Source organism: Phaethon lepturus, unplaced genomic scaffold (genome assembly GCF_000687285.1).
Source record: "Phaethon lepturus isolate BGI_N335 unplaced genomic scaffold, ASM68728v1 scaffold3985, whole genome shotgun sequence".
NCBI classification, from domain to species: Eukaryota; Metazoa; Chordata; class Aves; order Phaethontiformes; family Phaethontidae; genus Phaethon; species Phaethon lepturus.
In genome coordinates, this window is record NW_010541042.1 from 92,127 (window position 1) to 115,295 (window position 23,169).

A 23,169-nucleotide genomic window follows, 5' to 3' on the forward strand; every position below is an offset into this window, starting at 1 on the left:
CACCTTACCTCTGGGTAGCTGTGTTGCTTTCACATTTAATTCTGATCATGTAAACCCACAGTAGTCTGTACAGAGATTCCAGTGCAACTCGAGCCATTTTTGGGTCCTTATTCTAGAGAAATATGTAGTGGAAGAATAAACTTCAGGCACAAATTAGAAAGGAAGTTCAGCACTTAATGGATGTCTAGGTTCAGAGTTTTCATAATGACCCTACAAAAAAGATACAGCCTCACAGCTGCCCAGCCCCCCATTCCTATAGCTGCAGGGCACTTATGCACCTGACCTACCCCTCCTGGTATTACTTAAGTTGTCAAAAAACCCAAGACTCAAGTTAGTTAAATTAGATACATGTTATAATTTAAAATCTCTGTTTGAAAACCACCTCAATTTGACTCTGAAAAGAAAACCTAATCTTCAGTTTATGTTGTTAAATGAAAAGCTGTTGCCCTACGGTGGAGACCTGGTATGAAGAACACAGCAGATAAAGAGAGGCACTGCGCATATTCAAAAGTGAACAGAAAAAATCTGTGGATGCTTAGGCTGAGCTAATTAACATGGCATCCGGGATCAGCTGGACTGAACTGGATCATCTGCCTAGATGGCTGTTTATTTTTGGAAACTTTTGAACTAGTAAAAGAGTGGTTTTGGATCTCTCTGGTCATACACAGTTTTATGTTTCTGTGGCAGTTTTAAGGGCTTTCTGAGTAGTGTGCAAGTACGTGCAGTCCAACCAGATGGTCTCCTGTGTGCTGGGCCATACACTGGGCTAAACTTTGAAGGAGTCCAGTATACTTTGACTGGAGATTTGCCCGGCCTACAGTGCAAATCTCCATGGCAAAGAGGTGAATTTTTGTCTGCCGACTCATGCTGAGTCACAGTCACCATGGTTTGATGGTTTTATCAAAGAATCTGCAAACACCACCATCAATAATTATTGAATGTGTATAGACCTAGGTCCTGCAAAATGGAAGGAAGACAACCCACCGATGATAGTGATAGGGATATGGCTTCAACTTCCAACATGGCATCTGTCACAAGCTTAGGAATAGGAACACTGTCCTTGGCTTGCAATTGTCATTTAACTCCTTGACAATCAAGCTTTATATGGAACAGAAATTTGAAAAACATTTTGTTTTTTATAGCAGCATATGATGGTTGTAGCACACGATTAGAATAAGTAGTAAAAGGAATGTCAAAGTTTATGTGGCCTATTAATCTTTGCAGGATTTTAAAATCATAACTTTTGTTACAATCAATTTGTTTAATAACCTGTTTACTTTCAATCCATTTTTCATCAGGTAACATCATGTCAGTCCTTGTAAATCGCACTCCTAAGAATCTGTTTTCTTCAACAGGTGATGGAGTACATTTATCAAAGTTTATTGTAACTCCAAAGATTTCAAGAAAACAGCAGACACTGTGGCTGAGTTAAGCTAACGAGAGCTTGTGACGTCATGCCTATAAGCAGAAGTCCAAATATTCCAGTGACGAGATAGTTCAGCTGCGAGGGCCGTTGAGAAGAGACAGAGGAGTAAAGGGCTGAGACTGATATCATTGGGGCTTTCTGAAAACAGTAGACCAGTCTTCTGTCAGAAACAGCAAGCTGCATAGCAGTAGCAGGATTGACAGGCAGATGATAAAAAGCCTGAGAAACATCCAGGGAAATCATAGGCATGTCCACAGGCAAGATCTGTGAAAGTGCATGGTGACTGGGTGCCCCGTACTTTGGAAAACTGAGAGAAGTCCACCACCAACTGAGCCTCTTCATTATTTTGCGGATTTTTTTCAACAAGAAAAACTGCAAAGGCAGTAATCCTACTGGGACAAGGAGTATTTGGCCTAATATATCTGACATCTTCACTTTCCCAACAAGAGGTACTGGCACTGGATGCAGCTCCTTTACCACTGCTGGCAGTACCCAAGTCACAGTTGGTGCCGAAGAATTTGTTCAAGTCAACGTGGTCCTTTTGAACACGGGATCAGACCAGAGCTCTGCCAGGATCTGCTCTGTTTCTTGATTGATAAGTGCTGCTGGCTTTTATCTGCTGTTGCTTTTCTAGAAATTTCTTTTTCAATGCCTCTGCCTCTTCTTCTGTGATTGGTGGAGGAGTAACTGGACTGCCAGAAGCGAGGCCTATTCTCTTTAATTCCTCTATTTCTGTTTTCCAATAATACGGCGTTAGGTTTGGCCCATTCAGGCCAAAGGGATATTGTCTTGGTACCCATGAATTCATTCCTGAGATAGGCATTGTTTGACCCATTCTTTGTAAAGTAAGTTCTGCACCCTCGGCTCAAACCCACAAGAGTTTGCAGTGGGTAGTTCATCTTAAATTTCATAGATCTAACAAATGGTAAAGGAATAAGAAAAGTTGTGGAGAAAACAACTTAAAGTATAAGTTGTTTAGTTTTTTTTAATGCAGCTTAAGAGAGTGAAACAGGCAATGGAATCAGTGTCCTGCAACTAGTTTCGTTCTGATAAAGTAGTAACAAGTGTTTTGTTTGAGAAGGCCTTTGTGAAAAAAATCAAGTTAATATTGGTTCAGTTTTGCTATGTCACTCAAGCTAACAAGTCTCATCAACAATCTTGCCTGTTTCACAGCTGTTTGACTCAGGCTTGATTTGAGTTAGAGAAACAGCAGAAATTCAAACTAGGCACAAGAATACTTTTTTTGCTAACAAAAAAATCTGCAGGGCTAAAGAATGTGTACTGTCAGGAATAAAATTATGTGTGGAATCACATAATAGCAACAGTCCGGCACATTTATCTAAAATGGATTTGCAACAGATCAGTAGCGCATACTCAAGTTTTAATACAACATTAAAACCAGAAGATACTAACCTTGAGATTGGATAGGCAGTTGTTGAGGAAAATATGCCATCTGTTTAAAAAGAACTGCTTCTGACTGACACAAAGCAGGCATGTTACCAAAGGGTACAAAGCCTAAACAGGAAATGGATGTCGATACTGTATTATTTGCAAGTCTACACAACATAAAAGCAACTTAATAGAGCTACTGTAAACTTAAAGGTCTAACTCCTCCATTTTGTGCAATACACGTTAGCCAACATAAACACATTATTACGTAGTACAATTTAAAAGGAATCTTTCTTTAAAGCTGTTACAGGTATGTTTTATGGATGAACTAAAAACAACCAAATGCCTGCTTACGGCAGTATAATAAATCCAAAGCTGGGACACAATTTTACAGACTCACAGGGCTAAGTTCTGTCTGTTAACTGAGAAATGATAGCATGGAAATAACTAAGCGTTATAAAAATAACAACAGGACCCACAGAGAATGTTGGGACTTGTGAATGCTCAAATGCCTATTACTCCTCAAAACCTGCAGTCACAATATTTACCGAGAGACAGGTCAAACACACCAAAGAATTGTGTTAAAATACAGGCAATGCCTGGATCTGCTGGTAGTTGTATCTTGCAAAGTGAAAGATAAAAAGAAGCAAGGCAGAACATAGAAGTTCAAATACTGGAACCTGGTCTCTTTATCAACACTTACTTTGACACTCATCTTGTAAATGTTAACACTAAAACAAATAAGCTACAATGCACCTATTAATTTTGAAACTGACTTTGCTATTTCAGCAAGACTTTTCTCTTTCAGTTGTCCTGTTAATATACCCAATCAGGATTTTAAAGTTATTAGTCACAAATAAGGTAACTTTATCTTAAAGACCAATGATTCTCAAAACTAACCCTAAAATTCTAACTTCAGTCACAGCTGAAAGTATAAATACACCATAGCCCTCCACTTCTGTTCCTGTAATACATAACATAAATTGTCTCCAGCCAGGTTAGACTGAGTTTCTTGAGTGAATGGCAAATGTACATTATTATTTTTATAATCTTCATGTCCAAAACACATATGGGAGAGGATAACTGAAGTCTTTAATAACATCCCAAGTTTAGTAGCATCCCAGGAGTGTTACAACCCATCCTAAGGAAGAGTCCTAGGAGGGAAAATACAAACCATCTCCTGGAGTTTCCTAATTCTCTCCACTCACTATCAAGAAAATCTCAGCAACCAGCTCATGCAAGATACTTTCAGATAGGAAATGAGGCAAGATGAATGCCCCCATCCTGCCTGTACGAGTACACCGATTCACAAAACACTGATCTTGGAAAGGAAGGTCCTCTTCAGACTCTAAAGAGTGTGCTTTCTTCCTGGAAGCCTGAAAATATGCACTGCAGCTATTTCTGCCAACTGTTTGCCTTTTCCCTCCTCCTCCTTTTCATAATGTTTGTATTTCTAATCACACCCTCACAAGAATCTATTCTATTTTGTCACTTTTAACTATGTAGCCTCCAGTGTGGTATGTGTAGAAAAGCAACCAAATGCAAAGCCCCAGCTGTGCAATTCTTTCTCAAGCACATAGTATTGACTTTGGCAAATACGTCCACCAGTTTGGGAAAGTTCTATCTAGTGTAAAAACCGTACAGCAAAGCCTTTACCCTGCTGCAGTTTCAACAATGTTTTATTAACTCAGCAGAATGGAATAGAGCCACACAAACGCAAACAGAGTGAAATCAGAAATCCATCCCAAGACTCCCACTAATTCAAACCGGATCAGAACTGTGCTCCAGGGGATGATCTGACTCTCCCCTGGGACTGGTGTAACTGCAGCAGAGAGCTCAAGCACATTCCTGCAGGCTTCCCAGCAGATTCATTAGTGCCAGTGACCAGCATTTGCCGACAGCGCTGGGAACAGGGAAGTCTTTTTGACTTTCCCATAGAATGAGGGAGGATGGACGACAACTTTCTTCGCTTAAAAGGTCCAAGACTTCAAAACTGATTAGCTAACACTGCAGTGCTGACGTGCACTGACCCAGTTGGAGAGACAGACTGCTTAAGGCGGCCAGTGTCAAACTCAGTTACTCATTTAATTCAGATCAACTCATGTTTCCAAAAATACACTGCAGTGCCACTGTTCATCTCACAAGAAAAAAGAGAAATAGGGAGCTGCACAGTAGCCAAGTTACAGATTTAAAAGGGCATGTGTTATACATTTTTTTGTTCCTACAATGTATTATTTAAGCACTGTGAAAGAGTTCTTCCCGCATACCTCATTTGTTCTCGCTTGACAAAAAGTGAACTCTATTCTTTCTCCTCTCCTCCTAATGTTCACACATAACAAGTATGAGAAAACCTAAGCATTTAATAATCATAGAACCAGAAGCTGAAAACATCTGTCTGATTCAGACTGATTTAGATCATCCTGAGTAAAATAAATATGGTTATTTTCTGCAAACACAATAACCGTCTCTGCAAATAGAAATGTACTGGTTATAAAGCCGAACACTGAAAAAGGTTTTGCAACTAGTTCTGGGAATGTCCCCAGAGTCTTGCTCAGAGACATTTCTGACAAATAATTTTAGCCTTTGCTTCTTTGGGGTACTAACCAATGAGTGCTTCTTTCGTGAAGAAAGTTCAAGTGTTGTATCATACAGGCTTTCAACAAAGTTCCTCAGACAGGGGACATTCACTTCATTTTTAACAGCCTGAAAGAAAATTTCATATTAATGAAACACTACTTCACAAGCTGTTTTATCTAACTTAAAGAAATTACACAAACAACGTGAAAAATAAACTCACAGCAGCTACGGGGACAAGAATTTCAACAAACAGTCCTGCCAGTGCATGCTTGATATCTTTGTCTTTAACTTCAAGGAAATAATGTGCACATTCCTAAAACAAAACAAAACAAGACAAGAAACATAAATTGCGTATCAGCTGGAATAAAGGCCTCTAAACATTTGCTGAACGCACATTAACTGTGACTGTTTTTGTCTTGCAAATCCCACAGAAAACATTTGTCTATTAACTTCTAAATCTGCATTTTGCATCATGCACAAAGCGGGACATAAGTCAAGATCAAGGATCTGTTACTCTAACCATGATAATTCACAAACTCTCCACCAATTCCAGCTGTGCCTGGTGGTGTTTTGGGGATGGAAAGAGTTGGAGTCAGGGGTTGACCTCATGCCTTCCCTGTGTACACCTTCAGGAGCAGGAGTAATAGCTCGCATGGACGGCTTTACACAATGCTCTGAGAGGCCTGGAAAAGACCATACTTCTCTGGGAAGATACTCAGGGCAAGGGAAAATATTCCTGTAAATATTTTGGGATACATAAACTGCTAGGATCCATTGCAGATTAAGGGTCCATACAGAACTGTGCAATGTGAGGGAAGAGACCTGTGGTACAAACCACCTCAATTTCCAGCCTGCAATTGAGGACTGAGAGAGAAAATAAAAATGTACTTTTGTCCTAAACATGCAATGAGCTACTATCCACACAGCTGTGCTGCTCAGGAAGTGAGGGAGGGGAGATAAGCTTCCACCCACTCTTGTGTTTCTGTACAACTTCTCTGAGGATAACAAATCCTGTTGCTCCAGTGACTTCCTCCTCTCTGGGTCCAAGGTCCAAACAGCCACTGACGTTATAAGGGAAGTCCCCATTGACCATTTTTCCTGCACATGCGTGCAGAGCTGTTTACACTTTAGACCATGCATAATTTTTCATGGCTGCAATCAGGATTCTACACCACATGGCTTCAGTCTCTCCAGCCATTTCTGCTATGGAGCTGAGGGCTCTATGCAAAGACAGTAGTCTTTCTGGCTGTTTCTGCACTCCGTGGCAGAAGACAGGCTCTTCTGGAGCTCACTCCTGAGATTAGCTCACCCCTTTAAAGTGTCTCTCTCTCATAGAGCAGAGCTGGTGTGACAGAGCTTGCGGCTGTGGCATCGCATGTAGGTACTCAGACCAACAGAGGCATTGCCACAGAATCGAACTGTTAAGTGTAGTTCACCAAACTGAGCAAAAGTGGTTTTCCTACATACACAGTGCATCATATGATGCTTTTAGTATATGTAAGAATTAATTTGGTGCTGAGAAACTGTAGTCATGAGCAAGGCAGAGATCATTTGCATTCAAGTTTTGAACCTACGGTATGGGAGCTCTATTACTGATTTCAATACCAGCGACCACTGGATCCCAGCAGTGCTGTGCCATAAAGCTGTGCCACAAAGTCATTCACTCCTATTGTCACGTGCACTGAACACACACTACTTTGATAACTTGTCAGCTTCAGTTAACTTACATTAAGTCAATATATACTAAGATGTATTCACATAATGAAGCATAAGGTAAGAAGAAAAATGAGATGTTTCTGTGATGTTAAATATGGTTTAAAACACATTGCGATAATTAATTGGAACGTGCTTCCTGTTCAGGACTTAGACAAATGGCTCTGTATGTCTGTACGCATGCGTATTTGTATTCCACCGTCAAATCCTTACTTGTGGGCATCTAACATTGATTTTTTACTCCGTTGACACCATCAATAAGCTGATCTTTACATGGAGATTTATATAAATCATGTATTTTACTGGTTGAGTGAATACAAACCATGTAGCCATAAGGGTGATCCCAAGAAAAAACAGGAGAATAAAAAGGTTAAGCTAAATAAATCTGCAGATGAGAACACAACCCATTGTTTGTTACCAGTAAGAAATGTGGACTTTTAAAAATGTTTAAACATGAAAGATTTTCTTCCCTTTTACAAAATGATGTAATCTGTTAATTTAAAGCATTCATGATAGTCAACTTACGCTCTGCATTAGCAGGTCTCAAACCAGGTGGGTACAGAATGTACTCTAAAGGAAGGTGGGGAGTGAAGGTGTGGTGGAAGGAGATGGGAATCCCTTGGATGGATCCTTTGGAAGGATCCAAGGGAAATTCCAGCTAGTTTTGCCTCAATTCTTTGTCTCTTCTCCTGTGTTTTTGTCCATCAGAAGTGCCTCTCCTCTCTGGCAACTATGTCAAGGGTGGAAGATTCACTTTGAAGGCAGTGAGCTGCTAGGAAGACATAGCTACGCAGGGACACAGGGCAAGGAACGACTGTGGGATAGCAGGGTGGAAGGACTGGGGACTACAGAACAAAACCTCTTTTTGTTGGAGTGCAAGATATAGAGACTAGGGGTGTATGGCTGGTGAAAAGTTGGTATGGTTACGATACACTCCAGAGACTAGAGTGCTGAGGCTCAGAACAAGCAGAAAGAAGCTGCACATATATTTATGTGGGAATGACACATGGAAAATCTCCAGGAGTATTACAGAAAAGATGAAGGGAAGCCCATTCTAAAAGGTCTGGGAACCACAGTTATATACTTAAGAATTTTACCTGCATAAACTGAAGAGAAGCTTCGAAGTCCTCCACAGGATACATCTTAATGCGAAAGAATTTCATTCCCATTATAAGACTGATAATGCTTTGAACTACATAAGGGCTTTGTTCTTTATGCCGTAACTCTTTTAACTCTGCCATAAATTTCTTCTTCACAGCAGGAAATCTATGAATTCACATTGGTTAGTTACAAAAAAGTACACATTAATATTTAAAATATATTGTAAGGTATATAAATGGGGAAAAACCTAAAGAAGACTCAACATTGGTTGTAAAATACCATTTCAGTCAGTATGTGAATAGATTTCTTTTTGCTTAGTTTTCTTTCCCTTCTGATAAACTCAGAAAAGAAAATGAAGCATGCAGCCTGATCTTAGCCCCTTTAGATAACCACATCTTTCCAATTATTTTCTTACCACACCCTTCTTTTACACAAGAGCTAACACTATCATTAGAATAGTCCCCTCACATGTTTTTCAAAAAGGCAAGATGAAAGATAGCTTTCTTGTAAGTATATGCAGTATTTTCAAAAGAAAATGCTTAAATGATAATGATGAAAATATTCAGACAGGCTGTTACTCCCTTCAGGTTTTTTCCAACTGACATTACAGTAACACTTAAGCATTAACTACAACTTGGGATGGGGGGCGGGTCTGTGGTGATTTTTGATCTCCCCCATGAATCTATTGGAGGTGTCTTTTGAGACACACTGTCCACAAATATAACATACAGGAAGATCATCCAACAGTACCTCCTGTTCTTTTTGAGACAAAATGCAAAGAATGTAATTTTTATGGGCATGTAACAACCTTTTGTTATTGCCTCTGATAGAGAACACAGGAGAGTTGAAAGAAGCAGGTTGGCAGGAAGAAGCCCTTTAGTGCTAGTAACATCTTGGCAAGGCCCTTCAGAATTGGAGAAGAAAAGCAGTATTTATGGAGAAAAAGGCATGTTTTCTCTTTGACAGTCAACTTGAAGCCTTGGATGCAGCTGTCACTTCCCATTTTGCCTTTTCAGGCAAATTGCCCCAGCCAATTCAGAAGCCTGGGTAAGGCCTTAGTTGAAGACTGTGAAAATTATATGATTACCAGGAACTCAAACCGTTTTGGCTGCAGCACACTAAGTTGACTGGTTTTGTAGAGTGGACTCGCTCTCAGGAACACCGGGAACTCAGGAGACAAGAGATTACTCTGTTGAGGCAGGAAATTTCACCCTGTGCTTAGTTTGTGGTGTAAGCGTATGATGAGTTGTTATACTGGGTACATGAGTTTCTGAATCTGTCTGCCTCCAGATTCAAAATTTAAGACCTAATCCACAAAGTGGTTTATGTCATCTGCTCTAAGAAGTGCAGGATGAAGGATTCAGAAGCAGTTGCATTAAGTTCTAAACAGAAATAACCGCAGAGAGACTTAAAAATGTTGCTATGTTGGAGAATAGCCATTTTTAGGTTTGCCAAGCTAGAGAACAAATAGCATATAGAAAAAAATTAATTAAAATAACTCTCTTCAGCCCTTTGACCTTTCCACAGATGTCACTGCTTGAATTTATTCACTATCACTGGACTAGATGCAGAAAAGCCTGTGATTCCCTGGAGTGATCCCTCTAGAGCACCCGGATGAATAGAGGGCCAATGAGCTAAAATGATGCATTCCTACATATCTTTTAAGAAAGTGAGAAAATTAGAATAGTCATATGCTAAGCAAGTAAAATTTTTCAGATTTATAATATTCACTTTTGCTTACTTTGCTTGAGCTAGAACACCTATTACTTCTGCATACAAATCCGCAACAATGTGCATATTTCCAGTGTTAGGACCAAGGTACCTAGCAAGAGATAAGAAAGAATTTTTGGCTGAGAAAGCACACTGCTTAAAGTACTACTATTGAAAAATTCAGAAAGTAAATTTTTTCATAGAATTTTTGTATGAAAAAGAGCCTTACCCTTCTTTATATTTAAAGTGCTTGAAAGCCAAGTTAATAACATCATGTACCAAACTGTCTATTACAGGATGAAGTGGAATCTGAAAACACAAGATAAAACATAAGGACTACACACATACATTACACTGCAAGCATACCTTAGTGCTAGTATCTAGCTAACAAAGCAGGTGAAATGAGACAGCCATTTATTTAGTACTGAAGAGAAATACTTTAGCTCAAAGACTTTGCAAAGTGAAGTCTGTATGAGCACAGAATACTATGTATCCTACAGTTGCAAGAAAGACAGCAATGAACAAGGACACAGGATGTATCTCATATTTTTATTAAACTCTTAAAGATGGAAATAGAAAGAAGAGTCTAAAATTCGGTTGTATTGGTAATTTGCATCATTTATTAGTTAATGAATAATTTAAGAATTCCATACCTGTTTCAAAACTTCTATTAATACTAAAGAAAAAATAAAATCAATAGCCAGATCTCTTCTCTCCATTAAATAGTCCCTCTGCTGTTCGTCACTGCAAAATCAAACCAGGAAACAGAGTATTCAGGAGATGTGCATAATTCATATTATATGCCTTCTTCAATTACACAAGTACAGATAACGGGATTGTGTTCTACCTTTTAAACTGCAGTCCAGGATTTCAGAAATTAATGCATTGATATGCTCTTACAATCTGATATAAATAGACCAAATCTAACTTGTTACTTTCACCTTCCTTCAAATGTTTAAATGTCACTCTCCATTCCCTCCCTCTTTTTTCCATTTTAAGATCAACACAAAACTTTTTCAAGAAAAAAACCAAAACAAAACCAAGGAAACTTTTGGATTCTATATCCTAAGAAATGGATATAATTTCAATTTCTTTGCTGATGGCACCATTTAGACAGTTCTCAATTACACTTTGGAGGGAAACATAATAAATAATTTTGTGCTACCAAATTTATATTTAGACTTGTGACAAATTTTGAAAAATGCCTTAAAAGGACTGATGGAGAATTCATAACCAAATTACATTCTCTTTTTAAAACTGTTCCAGTGGGTTTTTTTTAACTGTGGCATCACTTGTCAAACGTTCAAATGCATTTCTTGTTCAGAACAACACAGAGGAATAAATGTCTGAGGTGAGTAGCTTGCACTACAAATACAAAAAATATCAATTTGGATCACCTGATCACAGTTCCAGAGAGTACTGAAAAGATAACAAGAAATACTGATTTTACTTTTGGTAAAATTAAACACTGAAGGGACAGTTCTGCAGTCTGTTTGAAGCAGTTACCACTGATTTCAGTGAGATTTTTGTTTGTGTAAATTCAGCACAATTCTTAGAAACATTAAGAGCTTTAGTGATTTCAACTGTACTTATGCGTTTATAATAAAATAGGCATTTAAGACTTATGGTTCACTAGTGATGAAATAAATTATTTCCATTTTGCTTTTCTTAGTTTCACATTAACTGGAGAAAGGACTGGTTATACGTTCTCTCTGTAACACTATCAATTGACAGAGAGGCTGTGGTTCACTGCTAAGCTGACTTCCAACTAGATTTGGATGGAGTTCCTGAAGACATCTATTTATGAGCAGGTGGTCCTGAAATAAGTCAACAGAAAGAGGCACTTTAAGGCAAGGATTCATCTCATCCAAAAGTAGACATCCAGTTGATGAATCATACCTTCATATTGCCTACTTCTACTGACATAAAGAGTCTGGAAGATTCTGATTCAGGTTCATGTCTACCTTGGTATCTAAAACAAGCCCCTACCTCTTCATTCCAGCAACTACTGCCTTCAGTTGTTACTGGATTATAATGTAACCCTAATGTAAGGAATTGCCTGTGCATTTCCAAACACCTGGTCTGCCAGTGTTGATTCTCCTGCTGCTTCATTAAAGTGTGTAAATGTGGTACCGAAGTATTCAGAAAAACTGTTAAGTTTGAAGAATATACCTGTACCAAACCGACAGACTTCAACATAAACCAAGACCAATCTGCTGCCTTATCACTGAGGAGCTACTGATATTATAAGAGATCAATATATCTGTTTTGGGGTCTTCGTTTTTCTTTGCTTGTTTGTTTTAAGACCTAAGTCAATGTTGCTCATGCTCTTTGATTTACAATTTTTTGGATTGAGGATAGGTGTATGTGAAATTTCTATGACTAAGCAGAGCACTGTATAAAAAAAGTGTCACAGAATTATTGCCTGCTCACATGTCTGAAGACAGACACAGTTTATACAAATGAATATTTAAATGACATTAAAGCACCAAAAACAGCAGTAAGAAACAGTGTTTGAACTATCAGGAGAATAATTTTAAAGACACAATTACTCCATCCATCTAGAAGCTGAGAGAAGAGTTCCAGGAACAAGCAGAAAAAGATGAAAACAACTTTCAAACAACTGTAACCTCACAAAAATGTATTACTTTTTGCTTTAGAATCTGTCGATAATGTATATATGCATATTCAAAATCATACCTTTTGGATTTAGTGCTTGTTCTTGGTTTGTACTCATGAGATTCATCTTCTATGCCATTCTGTCTTTTATACCAATCAAACAAAGTGCGCAGGATAGAGGGTAGACAATATTCTGAAAGTGAGCTCATTGAGCTTATTACCTATGGGTAAAATACAATAAAACAACAAATCAATTGGTGTTCAAGAGTTCCCTCCTTAAAAAAAAAGTACTAATTCAGTGGTTAGACATGTTCTTTCTTGTTTTCATCTCGTTTTTGAGATCCATGGTACAGGCAGTCACTTAATATTCTGCACTTCATGTTGAAACATAAAGCAGAACTACAACAACAGGCTGTATGTCAATGGTGTCTTTCCATTGATGATACTAAAATGCATTAAAATTGTGTATCACGTCTTACAACACACCATAAAACTATCTAGTTCTTCAAGGGGTTTATTTGTTACACGATGTTGATTTGACCTTGAGCACATTGTAAGGAAACAAAAGTAATGAATCAGAGATACTGTCTCACGGGTTGTATCTGACTCCTGGATGCCCCTCCTGAAACTCAGAATATATTGAGGAAACCCCACAAGCTCTGCAATAATCTTAACCAACTGAACGTGCAAACGCATTCATCTTACTATTAGGCTGACACATCCAATAGCTTCTATTTATATACAGGGAAATATTTAGTTTCCTGGGTCTTTGTGTGCACAAATATGTAAAACATAATTTAAAATCAGTCCTTAGAATTTCCTGATTAAACAGCTCCAGTGGCATACTATGAAGAAAAGATTATTGCTCACTCAGTATAAACTGTGTCACCAATTACAGAAATATTACATGTTACTACTGAACTATGTCTTAAACTTCCTATTACAGGAAACCATAAAGCTGCAAAACATGAAAAGATCAAAAGCAAGGGTGGACCCCCCCATTATTATTATACAAGAGGATTATATATGTATTGCAACTGAATGTTCACAGCTACAGCATTTGTGTACGTTCTAAGAAAATAGAAAAGTATTTAAAATAGGAATAAATTAGTGATCTGGAGATTTGTGACCACCTCAAGATCATGTAGGGCTTGATCCTGTGTGAAGTCTGTAACTACGACAAGAGTGAAACTGGGAGACTGAGCACCTTACTTACAATTCTCAAACATTAGTAAAGTCTTAAATGACAACTTTTGTGGATGACGGTTAGTTTAGATCAGTAACTTTTTCTGCAGTTTTTCTGCCTCAGACAGAATTTAACTAATTCACAGTGATGCTGTGGTCTAAAGTTGATGAGATACTCTGAAGATAAAGTATTATTGTTTTGATTGGATTCAGGTATTAATGGCCTAAAATTAGACACGGAGCATTAGAAAGCTCTAACCACCGTTCCTGTAAAAATAAAAAGTTTCTATAAAAGTACTATTTTAGGAAAGCTTTCAATCCAGTGTTTCCAATATGTTTTATTACCTGAAATATGAAACAAGTTGCTGCGGAAGATGGCATGAAGGCACTGCTTCCAGCAGTGACAGGAGGCCTTTTCATGAAGACTTACTACGGCAGCCCAAGGCTCAATTACACCAAATCCTTCAAGCGTTAAGACTTCAGATAAATACTTAGAAGACATGAATCACCCAGTGTCAGTGCAAACTATTCACTACCAACTCAGGACACTTAGAAATTTCAATTGCTTCTCTTATTGTTTTCCAAAAGTTTTTCTGAAACTGGCATAACACCGGTTGTTAATTATGAGATGTAGTGAAAAAGGGTTTGCCGGGGAAGGCTAGAGCAGGCCTAAATATCTTTCAAGAGATCACAATGTTTACCTGTAAGTGAAAAGTTGTTTCTATCAGGTCTTCCTGCACATTCACTGACATGTATATATCAATGCTGTTCTCTAAATCCCAGCTACACAATTTCACTCACCACAAAAAGTCTGAGTGATTCCTTTTAAATCACCTCAAGCCATACTTTCTCTGCTGAATTTACAGTGTGTCTTTAGTGGGGATAAAAGGTCAATATAGCTTTTTTTTAACCTTTCTGTCGTTGCACTTTTAAGACAGGAAGGAAGGGTGGACTGGGCAAAGACCTGGCTCTCAGGGAACAGGAAGGGAGGGTAGTCTAGCCAGCACGTTGGTTACTCAACCCTTTCATTTACTGGAAGTTAGTCCAGGAGTGAGATGAATTCTAGCTCTGTGCTGCTCCTAGAAGGGAGTGCACAGATGTACAAATATGTCCTTGTTGGACAAATGATCATGTTCTTCCATCATAAATGAACTACCTACTGTGTAGCTTAAGGGTAAGAAAGCTGCACAAGTAGGGGGCTGTTTAAAACTTGTGTTCACAGAGCATTAAATATACCTTATGTTAAAGCTTAGTATTTATTTTGGACTAATATGTAAGAGTAAAAGTAATGAAATTCTACCCAGATAGTTTGATACGTTTTATGTACTTCCATAAAAGTCTTGCTGTATTGCCAAAATGCAAATACAAGAAATGTTTCCACTAACAGCAGATAGATGCTGATTTTTTTTTCATTTTACATATGTATTTCTATGTGCTTTAAGAGCAAATATATTAAAAAAAATGCATTCAATTTCCAACAGTATCATTCATTTCTTGGCTCTGCATTTTTTTCATATACCATATATGTCAGCATGTATGTTAAATGTGCATTTTATTGCCATTTTAATAATGCAGAATTGCAGTACTTCATTTTTGTACAGTGTTGGTTTATTTTTTGTAAATCTATTATTTGCACAGTACCTGCATATTCTGTCTTCAAACTGTTGCTGTGTAGATTTCAAATAATGGACATTTGGAGTGAGATTTTACACTTTCTATCAATGTTACTGAAAGCAGAATTTGATAAACATTGTCTTAGCTATATTTAGGATACCCATAGCCATGAGATGAGGTACCCTAATGGTATCCTATCCATGTCTTCCCTTCGTTCAGTGTTTTTTTCCACTTCATGCATGTCTATAACACAGCCTCATAACTACAAGCAATACAGATTCAAAGAAAGTAACAGCTGCAATGAAATCCTTGCTCCTTGAAATCAACAGCAAAATTCTCATGGACCACAGTAAGACTGGGATTTCGTATGCAGTATATGACATTAAGGAGATAAAGGTAACAACTCCTATTTCAAATACTCTAAATTGGGGCAAGGGGAAAGTGGAGAGATGAACTGCACTAAGCTCTAATCAAAGCAGCTACATACTCTAATTCTGTTGGACCCTTCGAGACAAAACTTTTTTTTTTCTGCTAAAGACAGATTTCGAGACAGGTCATCTCTAATTGAAAAATCTATAACATGAAACATTAGGAGGAAGTAGTGCAGCTGTGTTTGGGAATATCTCCTTTCATTCACATCTTTGTTCTAAGCATTTTTTTGGACAGTTCTATGAAGTTAAATGTCCCTGGGAACTGTTAAAACTGATAACTGTTAAGTTGGACTCACTAGTTTTCATTTATGGCCTTGGTTTTGCGAGTAAGAAAACAGGATTTTTTACCATCATTTTGTAGATGGGTAATTTCACCTAGCTGGCTTATACATTAGCAATGATAAAGCTGTTTTACTGCCAGGATAAGAATTTACATGAAAACCCATTTATTTCTAGGGTGCAGCAAGTTCAGTCTGAATGTGTTACCTTTCATTTTGCCTTCAGATTTACTTCTTTACACACTGCTTCAACCCAAACCTCTGATCAGGAGCCAAGGGTTGTTCTTGTTCATTTCTTACACTTCTGTTGATGATGAAGGACAATGTGTAAAATGCAAGGAAAAGGAAAACACAAAAGGAGCCAACTGCAGTGCTACTGGGATGATGATGATACCATTATTCACTTACTACATCCAAGAAATACAATATTAGATGGAAATAATTATCATCAAGTTATTCACCATGTTTAGGCTGTTATGAAAAAGGGACACTTAATCATTAGTATGTTCCTTAGTGTCTTATTTATATTTGTATTTTCCACATTTTTAAATTATTATTCATTACTGTCCTTTTTTTAGCTTGACCTATTTTTTGCTTCCATCTCCAAGAAGTATATAAAACATTAAATGCTTTTGCTTTCCAATCTGTATCTCCAACGCAGTGGACTTCTAAGAGAATAGTATAATTAAAATGAGCACAAATTTTTGTGCAGTTTATGCTGAAACTCTTGCAACAGGCACCTCATATAGTTTCATATGAAAAGTAAGTCTTGCTGTCAAGTTTTCACTTCCATGGCCTAAACATTACATTAATTTTGTATTTTCATATGGACAAATGTCTGCAGGTTGGTCCAAGATTACACCATGCCCTTTTTCTGCCTCCAGTGTTGTCAGTTCACGGAACATTTATATACCATGGTAAGAACAGAAGATACTTTAGTAGGGGCTGAGAAAAGACTAATAAAAATGTTTCCCTGAGTGAGGATAAGCCTCTTGGATAATTATGGTTTTGTTTTCACCCTAGCTTTTGATCTTTTCATGTACTGCAACTTTATGGTTTCCTGTAATAGGAAGTTTAAGTCATAGTTCAGTAGTACTATGTTTAACAACATTTCTGTAACCGGGGACACAATTACAGAATGCCAATGCTGGAGCAGTAATGCTCTTTGCCAACAGGCAACTAGTGTTGTCTAATCAAGAATTTTTAAAACACTATTTTAAATACACTATGAAGATATTTAAAACCATATGTAAAAACTATATAATTTCCTGTATATATTTTCTTTATATTACCTGCACACCTAAAAAGGAAAACACCGTCAGTGCAACCGGAATCCAGTTTGTGAAGCTAATGGTGAGACATTCTACAAGTTAGGATAAGTGAGATTACTTCACACATTGCTCAAGATATATTACAAGTTTGAGGAGGGTGATGCAACTGGCAGCCAGAGAGAGCCCACAGGACAACACTGTCTGCCTAACAGGAGGCACCAGTACTACATCCAAACGGAGAGAAATAGCTCTGCCTGTGCACAGTCAGGTCCCTAAATGCTGGATCCACCACCACCATCACAACTAGCATTCCTGAAATGGTGTTTGAGAATTGGCAGGAAAACATGCTGCTTCTTAGAGAGCCAGAGATAAAACTCTTTAGGGGAAGTCAGCAACGCTTTCTGAATCGTTTTACGTGTTTTGGGTGCTTCAGTCTTAAACTTGATGCTGATTCCTCTGGGTAGAAGTTCCATTCTGCTCATTTTAAGTTACTGCAAAGGAGTTTTTTTGGCTGGTTTTTTCCACATCTGAAGCTGACTTGCAAAAGGCAAATTTTAAAACAGGTCACGTCTTACTTCTGCTGCTTTTTAATTTACAGTTAGAAGATGCAGCTCAGATATTTTAAAGTGACTAGTGACCTGGTCGCTTCAGCATCACCTATCAATTTCATTCAAATTGAACAGAGATAATTTTGATAGAGTCAAAAAAAGAAAATTACATTCCTTTGACAGTGTGTCATCTTTGATGCCTTAAAATTCAAAGTCAAAATTATTATACACCCCTTGAAAATATTTGTTCATGGGGATCCTCCTTCTTTTCCTCCTTCATTTCTGTAGTAAAAATGTCAAGAATGTCATGTGTGGCCTTTCCTGTTTTTGCTAGATGACTTTATGTGTTCCAGGAATAAATACCAAAGCTTTCCACATCTTACCTGGAAGGGAGAAGCAAGGGATTATCAACCTGGTCTTCCTTCATCCCATAGACTCTTTAAATATTTGAGTTAACTTAAAAAATAAAACTTAAATGGTTTGACTTAAAATCACAGGCCGTCTTACTTGGAATTTAGTATCATGTGGAATGAGGATCTTCAGAATTTTCCAGATAGACCACACCTTCATTTCTAATATCAGAAAAATTACCTGTATTTTTTGTAACACCTTTATAATACTGCACGTTATCATTTGCAAAACAGCTTTACAACACTGAGATGTACTGATCTGATCTACCAAGCGGGTCATGACAAGTAAAGAAACACTTTTTGCTCTATCTTTCTGTCTCTGTTCTAGCTGAGTTCCATATATGAGTTCTGTATATTAGAGTATGAGTTCTGCATATTAGAAATTTTTGAATGAAAATCTAACTACAATTTAGCCAAACTAAAATGATTTTGCTAAGTATGAACCATGTTCTTGGAACAGGCTCATCAGCCAGGTTCAGGTTGCATCTCCTGATCACAGGCATACATCAATTCCAGGAGCACTAGAACATCTTAAAATGATCATGCTATTCAAGCAGAAACCAATGTGAAATCTGAAAAGGGAAACACTGCCAACAACTCAGGCTGAAGCAGAAGATAGTCTGAAAATTTCAATCTGAATAGTTTGTTTGGAAAATGTCAAGGAACTGAAAACAATGTTTTCTGACAGGATGTCTTAAGGCAATCTCAGCTCTATACTTTTCTATCAACTCTACACACAGATAGGACTCTAGATACACAGTTAGAAATACATACAAATGTTGTGTATAGCAAAATTTGCCTTTGTTTTTTGCCTGCATCTGTTTTCACATGCCCCTCCCGCAGCATTCAGAGTAAATTGCTACAGTAGTAAATACACAGTTGTTTCGCTCCAGGAAGCATTCACTGTTCTCATTAATTGATCTTGACCAAACTGTTCAATTTTCTCTCTACTTACCAATAACCAGGAGAAGCATAAGTCTTCTAATTCTTACTTGTAAAGGAAGAATTAATTTGCTTAACCATGAATATTTAACGACATAATAGCAACCCGTTATGTGTTTAATACACTGCAGGAACAGTATCACAAGGTTTGTATACGGGTGGCTTAATTTCTTTTTCCTTCCCATTTACGTGTGACACTCTTCCCACAGGAAGGAAAGAAAATATATATAAAATTAAGGTCAGAATACCACAAAAATTTTTGTTAGGCAGCTGGGGAGTACTCACAAAGCAGCCTCCTTCAGCCTGCAGTGGCTGGCTCTCCTGCTGGGTCTCTCTGTGGTCAGCGAGGCAGGCAGGGAGCTCCCCAGTGCAACGCCGAAGTCCTACCGTTGGCCTCCTGCTCTGAGCAGCCCTCCGAGCAGGCTACCTCTCCCCAAAAAGCAGCCAGAGAGTGTCACTTTGTCAAGCTAAAATTATGAATTGAGCCTTTGTGAATGCCAGTGGGGTCTCACAAGGCATCTTTGCTTCTGGTGCAACAGATCTAATGTCCCAGAAAACACAACACGTGTTAAATTCAGCCGAGGTCCTGAAGCCCTACTCACACCTATCTCCTCTCCCAAAGTTATGTTAATCAATATGGTACCTGCAGCTTATGACATCAGCCACAGTTGCTTTCAGAGTTGTTGCTGTTGCTGCTGCTTCTGCCAAGTCTTTCCGTCCTGATTTCTGGCACCACTGGCAGCACCATCACTTCACCATCACTTACACCATCATTAAAAAGCATATACATTGCTGTTGGTTTTATTTTTATACCTGGTCCCATTTCCTTTACATAATCAATTTATTAATCTAATGCCAGATACAAGTTTCATTTTTAATTACATTTTTACTATTTTATTAAATGAAATCTAATTCATGATATAAATTCTGGTTTAGTTTTTAGTTCTTTTTCCTGGCCAACCATTTTTGTCTAATTATGATTTACCTTGCCATATATAGGAATTTATCCTGACAACTGAATTTATGCTTAATTTTAAATACAACAGGTTGGCTCAGCCTATGTAAAGTGCAGCATATGTAAGTTATGCTGGGCCATAGCTACAGAGACAAAATAGACTAATGAGACTGATGGCAATGACAACGATTCTAAAGACCCTCATATTAACTATAACAGAAATCCCATAAAGGAAAGATTTGGGGGCATGCGCCTGTTTCAAAAACCAGATATTCTAAAAAGAGACAAACTTTGCTTCGAAACCTCCATCAGGGGAAATGGCCAGGAAATAATACATGTGCCTAATACACTGTAAAAAACAAGACATTCTTTGGCAAAAAAATATGGAGCTTGAAAACAATGGGAAAAAAACTCCTAATTTAAAACCAAGAATGATTAGGCAAAGCACTCCTCATTTTACTAAAGTACATTGAAAGGTAATTGCTTTTGCAGTATTCAATGATAATATAAGGGCACTAGACTGCCTTCCAAGTATTTGTCTTATAGCCTGAGGAATGGAAATAACATAATTTCAAGTGTCTTACTTGATCAAACTGGGGGTCTTCTCCTCGTTGCAGAGATTTGGTCAGTGGCTTCTCCTAAAAGAAAACGTATTAAATATGTATTATTTAATATCAGTACTATCATATGTTCTATCAACTCTACTATTATCTTTCTGTTAGATTTTTACTCCCATAATTTTCCTCCTAAACAGTCTCATGCTGGAGATACTGTTTATTTCACATGCAAAGGAGACCTCTGCATACATATGACCTAATACTGAGAGGGTGTCTTTAGTGACTCTCCAAGAAAGGAGAGGATTAACCATTTATTACATCCGAGTTACTTGGTGCTCACACTGACAATAAATTCTTTCAAAATCCTAAAAAGCACCTGGTATTTCCTCCAATAGGTAACTAAGGAGCTCTATTTAGCTACATGGTGTACCTTGTTTTAATATGTATTCTTGTTATAATACTACCAGACAATACAAACATGTCCATATAGTGCATCATGCAGTGCATGCTGAAGGAAAGGTGATTTTAGAACAATCAAATACCATAGAGTTCATTTTTAAGGAAGATAATTGTGGAAAAACTGTCTGTATTCCTCAAGAAAACCCCAGCATTTTTGGAATGGAAGCAAATTGTCAGGACACGTTGTCAGAGTACCTGGGAAGGCCAAGAAGAACTGCCCAACTCAGAAATCTGAGTCCCCACATGTGAACATCCATTCAGCTTTATGGCTTTTTTTGCCAAGCAGGCTCGGGTACTGAGGTACGTAGAAGTACATAGTCCAGTATTTTAGATACATGTAACAGTATACAAAACATGAATCTCCTAAACCACAATGAAAATAAACAATAGATGAAGGCAGATGACAGTCTGAGAAACATGTCACTGTCACCATCATGATTCTGCACTGAATTGTACTACTGTCACTGGTGTTTGAAACGTGCCAGCGCCTTGTTCTTCGACAAATCACGCATCTTTCTTCTCCTACAGCTGCAATATTGGGGCTCTCCCACCAGCTCAGCTGTAAAGCTGCTGAGATAATGGAAAGACTTGAGTCAGTCCAAAGATTTCTGTTATTTAATGTTTCTCTCCAGAGAAAATGTTGTCCAGTATAATCTGCTGACCGATTTTGAAATTAATTATGCTGATCCACTTGTAATGCCAGCTGGCAAGGAGGCTGGCTGCAGGGTGACTGCAGTATCCCCTGACTACCTATCAAATAGAAAAATCAACAAAATGCTTTGTACTGAGTCACTGATTTCTCCAGGACAGTCATCAATATTTTTCACTGTTATCTCTAATATCTAAAGTGACTCCTCCAGGTTACATTAAGGGCACAACCACTATTAATTAGAACTTTATGACAGATTATTGATAATGAACACAGTAAAATCTTGTAGCTCAGAAAGAGACACACGACACCACCACACCTGCAGTCATCCTCAATCAGCAACTCGCTGTGACCCTACCTAGTTGTGTCTCATGGGAGGACAATACTTCTTTTGTCTATTGGCGCACACTGAAGAGGACAGCAGATAATATTTCAAAAGTAGCATTCAACTTATTTAGTATGTGAAAGATTCTTAAGTTTTCATGCGTCCTGGACAAATCAACATAATGAGAATTAGTGCAGTTAAGAAAAAAAAAAAACAACATACAACTTTTTTTCAAATTAAATTTCTGATCCTGTTACGAATCTGTTACCACAGAGAAGTTACTTAAGGTCTGTTTCAATAAAAAGTGCTTCAGCGTGCAGAAGCTTTGTGTTCCCGTGCCCAACACTGCAATGCTTGGCTTTCAGAGTAGTATCTAAAATCCTTCAGAAATGCATTCAATGTTTCAAGCAGAAATGAGGTATGGGATTCCTCATCATATGCTTATCTGTAAGGTGGACACAATTAAACAAGACAAAACATGCTCTGGGAATCCAGGTCTGGAACTGCAATCCTGAAGATGTCCTACTCACCCATTACCTACCTCTGGAAGCCCACACACCTCACAAATACTTCAGTTTCTGATGATGATGTTCCCCACGAGCTACACTTCTGAGTTAGTGAAGATCCCTCCATTTTGACAAGGCAATACAACCCATCTCTTGCCCTCTTACAGGTGACTAGACCAGGGCTTCTCCAACCATGGTACATTCAACTGAAGAAACCGTTCACAGGCTGTGCAACGGACTTAAGTCTTAGTAGAAGGCAGCCCTGGAACGGAGACCAGCCAAAGACACCTAGCAAAAGCCAGGAAGGGTTCTGCTGCTTCTCAATGACTTCAGTCCAGGGCTTTAACTGAGGCCTTTTTCTTCCCTTCATCCCATCCTGCACCTACTGCTGTTCTTGTTGCTTCCCTGCTCTTGCCAGGCAGCAGCTGCTGCTGCAGCTGTCTCTCTGCCTCTTCTTCATCCCCGTTTCAGGTTGCTGCTGTTGCTGCTTTTTCCTCCACTCTT

At 38.2% G+C, this 23,169-nt stretch overlaps 1 protein-coding gene across 1 annotated transcript in view; it reads right to left on the bottom strand.

Annotated features, from left to right (window-relative positions):
* The window catches only part of FRY (furry homolog (Drosophila)), a gene marked incomplete at its 3' end in the record, with an annotated part of 116,936 nt that overhangs the window by 89,961 nt on the left and 3,806 nt on the right, over window positions 1-23,169 (bottom strand). The window contains exons 2-11 of the mRNA XM_010287599.1: window positions 20,754-20,807; window positions 12,617-12,756; window positions 10,570-10,660; window positions 10,146-10,225; window positions 9,948-10,028; window positions 8,203-8,371; window positions 5,613-5,705; window positions 5,420-5,518; window positions 2,840-2,941; window positions 9-112 (exon numbers count right to left, since the gene is read on the bottom strand). Coding sequence (XP_010285901.1) covers window positions 9-112; window positions 2,840-2,941; window positions 5,420-5,518; window positions 5,613-5,705; window positions 8,203-8,371; window positions 9,948-10,028; window positions 10,146-10,225; window positions 10,570-10,660; window positions 12,617-12,756; window positions 20,754-20,807 — 1,013 coding nt within the window. The remainder of the gene's footprint in view (window positions 1-8; window positions 113-2,839; window positions 2,942-5,419; window positions 5,519-5,612; window positions 5,706-8,202; window positions 8,372-9,947; window positions 10,029-10,145; window positions 10,226-10,569; window positions 10,661-12,616; window positions 12,757-20,753; window positions 20,808-23,169) is intronic.